Source organism: Capra hircus, chromosome 16, assembly GCF_001704415.2.
Source record: "Capra hircus breed San Clemente chromosome 16, ASM170441v1, whole genome shotgun sequence".
NCBI classification, from domain to species: Eukaryota; Metazoa; Chordata; class Mammalia; order Artiodactyla; family Bovidae; genus Capra; species Capra hircus.
Window position 1 is genome coordinate 78,785,725 of NC_030823.1, and position 6,567 is coordinate 78,792,291.

At 56.7% G+C, this 6,567-nt stretch overlaps 1 protein-coding gene across 2 annotated transcripts; it reads left to right on the forward strand.

Moving 5' to 3' along the window:
* UBE2T (ubiquitin conjugating enzyme E2 T) lies at positions 1,534-6,127 on the forward strand. 2 transcript variants are annotated; one of them, XM_018060856.1, is made up of 7 exons: positions 1,534-1,625; positions 2,725-2,873; positions 3,359-3,428; positions 4,596-4,701; positions 4,801-4,899; positions 5,025-5,102; positions 5,785-6,127. In XM_018060856.1, the coding sequence occupies exons 2-7, from the start codon at positions 2,765-2,767 to the stop codon at positions 5,908-5,910; spliced, it is 588 nt and encodes a 195-aa protein (XP_017916345.1). In that variant the 5' UTR covers positions 1,534-1,625; positions 2,725-2,764; the 3' UTR covers positions 5,911-6,127. The 2 variants fall into 2 exon arrangements, with proteins under 2 accessions (XP_017916345.1, XP_017916346.1); XM_018060857.1 differs by having other exon boundaries at positions 1,546-1,625; positions 2,706-2,873.

Below are 6,567 nucleotides of genomic sequence, written 5' to 3' on the forward strand. Positions count from 1 at the left end.
CTCTTTGTGACCCCATGGACTGCAGCCCTCCAGGCTCCTGTGTCCATGGAAATTTCCAGGCAATAATACTGGAGTGGGTAGCCATTTCCTACTCCAGGGGATCTTCCCACTCAGGGATCCAACCCGAGTCTCTTGCATTTCCTGAACTGGCAGGTGGAATCCTTACCGCTAGTCCACTTGGGAAGCCCATACTCCATTCTTTAAAGCAATGGCACCTGTACAGTTTATGAAAAACCTTCAGCGTGGCCTCTGTTCTCGCCAGTTAGCATACCTCCCTCTGGTGGACAAATAGAGACTGTACATTTCGCCCATGGGACTCTTTTCTTTTCCCTGTTACCCCGTTTTTTCTGTGGTTCCCCAAACTACCGGTCTTTGCTTGGTTCATCATACCATCTCTCCTTCCCACCAGACTTAGCATAGTGCCTGATTCGTCTAAAGGACGTGTTAAAGATTTCCAGGCTTCCCTGGTAGCTCAGCTGGTAAAGAATCCGCCTGCCATGCAGGAGAACCCAGTTCAATTTCTGGATCAGGAAGATCCCCTGGAGAAGGGATAGGCTACCCGCTCCAGTATTCTTGGGCTTCCCTGGTGGCTCAGCTAGTAAAGAATCAGCCCGCAATGCGGGAGACCTGGGTTCGATCCCTGGGTTGGGAAGATCTCCTGGAGAAGGGAGCGGCTACCCACTCCAGTATTCTGGCCTGGAGGGCTACAGTCCACGGGGTCGCAAAGAGTCGGACACGACTGAGCGCAACACAACCACAGCACGTTCTCAGAAAACCACCGGAGGAAGGAATTAATTTCAGTTCCGAAGATAGAACAGCAATTGCGACACAGTTACAGTTGAGGTGGAAAATAAGGAACCATATTGAAGAGATCAAAATAGAAAGTATCAGTAGTAAGACAGGCAGCCAACTCCAGCGCTAAGACGGAAAACACGTCCCCACAGTGAGTGGGCGCTGGCAGTAACTGCGGACCGACAGCTGACTGGACAGGAACGGGATTCCCGTGTGGCTGGCGGCTCCCGGCGGGGCCCGCAGGCCCCGGGAGCACCGCGCGCCTGCGAGGCCGAGAGGACGCCCACGCCGCGGCCACCCGGAACCACGGCTACTCATCGCCGGTCTGGGCCGGAAGCAGAGGTCCCGACTGGACCGCCCGCGGGAAGGCTCAGCAGGACCGGCCGCTCCTCCCGCAGCCGAGCCGGAGGCGTGGCGGGCGCGGCCCGATGGCGGCGGAGGCCCCAGCGCCGCGCGCCCCCAGTCGGAACCCCGCTCCGAACGTCCGGCTCCTCGGGCTCTCAGGTCTGACGGTCCTGAGGCGGCAGCCCCACCGCGCGAACACCCGGACGGCACTCCGCTCCGGCACAGACCCTCCCGGCTCCTCCCAGCTCGCCTCCTCCCGGGCCAAGCGAGCCAAAGACTCGACCGTCCCAGCCAGCCGCGCTCGCGTTCAAAGCGCGGGGGCGGGGCCCGCCCGGAGCCCGGCCAATCAGAGGCTGCGCGCCTCCCGGGCGGCGCTGCGGACCAATCACAGCCTCCCGGGCGGAAGGCGGGGCAAGGCAGCGGCTGGGCTCGCGCAGGCGCGGTGCTGGCTGCTCGGGGCCGTCGCACTGCGAGGAGCGACCGCGCGGGTGAGAGAGGCCGCGGGCGGGCGGGGCGGCGGGGTTGGGGGCGCTTTCTTTCCGCCTGACTGCGGAGCCTGCTCTTCTCCGACTGTCGCTTGTAGAACGGACGCTCTGCGTGTCTTGGCAGCGCGGTTGGCGCTCTGCCCCGGCCCGGCCCGCGCCCCACCGCCGCCCCAGCCGCTTCCCAGCCGCCACGCCCACCGGCCGCTCCCGGCCCCCGCCCGCGACGTTTCATTAATCGTGTATATTTGTTGTTCTACCCTTGCTGATTCCCAGTACCTGCTTACCGAGAGAAGCAGGCAGGGTCAGTGTGTAAACGGAGCTCAGTCGCTCAGCCGTGTCTGATTCTTTGCGACCCCACGGACTGTAGCCCGCCAGGCTCCTCTGTCCGTGGGATTCTCCAGGCAGGAATACTGGAGCGGGTTGCCGTGCCCTCCTCCAGGGGAGCTTCCCGACCCACGGAGCCACGCAGCGTCTCCCGAGACTCCTGGATTGGCAAGAGGACGCTTTACTAGGAGCGCCACAGTGTGTAACAGTAGTTAACTACCCAGGAAGATAACCGGATCCCAGAGATGATATGAGGGTCCTCAAGACGCGGATAAAGAAACTTGGAATAATTGACATGAATGTCTGTTGTAGTGATTAGTTCTGTCTAACATACTAATTTGCCTGTAGTATTGCTAATTCTGGGACTTCCTTGGTGGCTGAGTGGTAAAGAATCCGCCTGCCAGTTCAGGAGATGCGGGTTCCCATCATCTCTGGGTCAGGAAGATCCCCTGGAGAAGGAAATGGCAACCCACTCCAATATCCTTGCCTGGAAAATCCCATGGATGGAGGAGCCTGGTGGGCTACAGTCCATGGGCCGCAGAGTTGGACACGACTGAGCGACTTCACTTTAGAACTTCAGTGTTTTGCTTGTAGAAACTTTTCATTGTTTTATACTTTATTTTTAAAATGTGTTTGCTCGAATAGATAGCACGAGGGAAAAAACTCAAGACTCCTTCTCAGACTAGCAAGTGACATGAGGGCTGTCTCCTTCAGTGAATTGAGCCGGCACTAGAATTCACTGCTGCTGACCCTTGGCAGGCACCCCTCTTCTCCCCAGGATCCCAGCCAGTGCAAACTGAGTGCTTCTGCCTGAGGTCATGCAGAGAACATCGCGCCTGAAGCGAGAGCTGAGCCTGCTGGCCGCGGAGCCACCCCCGGGCATCACGTGCTGGCAGGACGGGGACCGGATGGAAGACCTGCGAGCACGTAGGTGTCACCCCAGGCGTGCGGGTCTCGAGCCTGTCGACAGTTGCGCTGGGGTGTGAACACCGTGTGTCCCTCCGAATAGGGCACAAGTGCATCTGCCTGCCTCGTTTGCTGCCTTTATAAAAGGTCTCCGGGGCGTTTGTTCTTTGGCCTTTTACCCCACCTCTTGCTGATTTATTTCCGAGACCTGGGCATCAGCTCTGAAGCAGTTCAGCACCACGGTTACGTCACCTTTACGTATCTGTGAGGCCAGACCGGGCAGCACGTGGTCAGAACGCAGCCGGCCTCCCAGCAGGGCTGCAGATATCTGTCGCCTGTGGCCAGATCTCCCACGTAGCCCTTGGGTGACACCAGCCCGGCCTGGCGCCTCGTGTGGGGGCTTGTCAGACCCTGAGAGCTGTCCCAGACCCAGCATCCCGTCAGGACCAGGCGGTGAGCTGCTTCAGGCACCCAGTTACCTCTTCACTGTTTGTTTTTCTTTCAAGAGATACTCGGTGGAGCCAACACACCTTATGAAAAAGGTGTTTTCAAGCTGGAAGTTCACATTCCAGAGAGGTCAGTGTGAGCTACATTCACATTTCCAGGCTAAGGCAGTTGCTGGAAAAGAGCAGTGTCGTGGAGCGTCGCACACAGGACTTACAGGGCCTGGATCTCGGTCCTCATCTCCTCAGGACTTCCTGTCACCTCCAGCACCTTCTCTTTGGAGTTCAATCTCTTTTTCTTAAACCTGGGCTAGATCACATCTAACACCACCTCCCCTACCCCGGGCTTACCGTTGCACTAACACACAAAACATTGTGGTAACACACACGTCACTGCAGTAACTCACACACGTCACTGCGGCAACACACACGTCACTGAGGTAACACACACAGACCGTTGCGCTAACACACACATAACATTGTGGTAACACACACGTCACTGTGGTCACACACACACGTCACTGCGGTAACAGACACACACCACTGCAGGAACACGGACAGAAACTGACCATTCACACCGTTTAAGTGAATGGTTTTGGGGCGTGGATGCACTCCACTGTTGTCCAGCCACCCCACCCCATCCATCTTGGGAACTCTTCCTTTCCCAAATGCCAGCTCTCTGTCCCCACCCGGCCCCCCGTGGCCCCGTCCCCCCCGCCTGTGTGGAGGCCCTGTCCATGCACGAGTGCTGTAAGACTCTCATCAGGGCCAGTGGTTGTAGTTTGTGGTTTGTAGACACCGGTTCACAGGCCAGGTTTGTTACAAGTCCCAAGAGAAGCAGGTCAGTAATCCCAGGGATGTCAGTTCTGAGACACACAGGGGTTTTCCAAGGTATGTGTCTCACCAGAGAAAGAGTAACCAGGTGCAGTGTACAAATCAGAATTGGACCCTGTTTTTCAAAATCCACCTGTAAAAACCTGCAGCCGAGACTGAGGAAGCCTGAGCGGCAGGTGAGACTGAGGGGTAACCTTTTGTTTTTTTTCGTGGTGTACTGACAGTCTTGCAGCTCTGTAGGAGAGGGACCTTATTCTTGGGAGATCATGCTGAAGTATTTCAAGGGCTAGGGACTTGGTCCAGGTGGTGGGTGAAAGGGTTTTCAGTACTGTAAAGTTCCACCATAAAAATTGGGGGAGAACAAAGCTTTGTCTCTCAAAGGTTGCTGTCCTAATCAGCAGCAGCTGTCCGTACCGTCAGCAGCAATATTCTAGTGAAACTTCCCTGTCCTCCTGTGCTGTCAAAGGTACCCGTTTGAACCTCCTCAGATCCGGTTTCTGACTCCAATCTATCACCCCAACATCGATGCTGCTGGACGGATTTGTCTAGACGTTCTCAAGTTGCCACCAAAAGTGAGTGGCAGGGGCAAAGGTCGACCCTCTGGCCTCATGTGATTGGAGAAGCACATTCTTGGAGCTGCTGCCTGTCTGTCTGTCCGTCTGTCTGTCTAGGGTGCCTGGAGACCATCCCTCAACATTGCAACCCTGCTGACTTCCATTCAGCAGCTCATGGCCGAGCCCAACCCGGATGACCCGCTCATGGCTGACATCGTAAGTGCCCAGCCCACTTTCCCCATGTCCCATACGCTGTCCAGGAGGGGCGTGGAGCTGTCCAGCGTGGCGGCTGGAGCTGACAAGTCTTGCCTCTCTCCGTTTACTCTCTGCTTCCGTCTTAGTCCTCAGAGTTTAAATACAACAAGCCAGTCTTCCTCAAGAACGCCAGGCAGTGGACAGAGAAGCACGCACGGCAGAAGGTGGGGTGCCTGGAGCCCTGACTTTCTCCCGCCTCTCGTCTGTTGCACGTGAACGTGTCTGCGTTCGTGCGAGTTTGTCGCGTGTGCCGAGTCCATGCTGTACCCAGGGGTGGCTGGTCGATTGCCTGCGGCCGTCCTTGTAATCGTTGAGCAGATAGAGAGCTCAGCCAGTCGCAGCAAGGGCTTCTGGGAGCCACTGTCCACTGAGGACCACCAGGCAGCTGGGGCCTCTCTGTGGGACTCGGGGAGGGGCAGGGGTGTGGGAGGGAAGGGAGTGGACGTGGAGGGAGGGAGGGGCCACGTCCCCAGTTTACATCGATAGTTTGCTCACTGAACAAAGGAGACCCTTCAGGAGCAGAGACGATGCTGAGCACACATGGGTCTGATGAGCCGTCCCCTCCTTGAGACGGAGTCACGTAGCCCTTAGTGTCAGTAGGGGGAAGAATCAACAGATAAACGGCTCAGGGGATGGGAGAGCAGCAACTTTGGAGAGAATGTCTGTCCGGGACGGGGCAACGAGGCCCCAGGAGAACGTCTGTTGTGAACCGTGTTCGGTGTGAACCTGTTTGGTGTGAACCCAGGAGAAGTACGGTGTGAACCGTGTTCGGTGTGAACCCAGAAGGACGGTATGAACCATGCTTGGTATCAACTATGCTGTGCTTTCCCATCTGCTCCTCCTCAGGCAGGCGAGGAAGGGCCGCCTGGCAGCCTCCCCGAGATGAGCAGCTCAGAGGGACCCAGCACCGCGCAGAAGAGGAAGGCCGGGCAGCTGAGCGGCGGTGGAAAGAGGCTTTGCCCTGACGTTTAGGGATTGTCCTGGCCCATCTTTGCCGGGATGGCCCACGTTGCCTCCACTTCTGGAGCGTTTGCTTTGTATGTGATGACGTCATTTCTGCGTCCTGTGAAACAGACCTTGTACATTCGTGTGTTCTGCTCTGCGTTGATTCTCTGAGTTATTTTATTCACCTTGTGCGTATTGATTTTAAAACTTGTAAGCCTGAAAAATAAAGTCATTTGACGTTGAACACGCATTCATCCTGAATGTGTGTCTGGGAGCAAACTGGCCAGAGAGCTGTTCAGGAGGAGTGTCACGGTACTTGGAAGAGCCCTTTACTTTGCCAACCTGCCAGCATCACTCAGGACACTGAGGATGGACACGTGTCTGAAGGAGATGTAGAGAGAATTTGGTGCCCACCATGCTTCCAGAACTCTAGGTTTCAGAAGTCTCAGGCAGTGTGGGATTCAGGTCGTCGCCCTCCTGAGTGTTGCTTGCAGCCTTCTCTCTGGCTCACGTGGCTGGTCAGAACACTGTGGCGCAGCACAGAGCTCAGCAGATACAGCGACCGCCTGCGATGTGCCAAGGGGATATGACATTAGTGGGACAGTCAGGCGGTGATCGCACAGATTCACAGGGCTCTTCACAACCCCTCGTGTCCCTGGCAGCTTCATTTGAGGGCAGGTACTA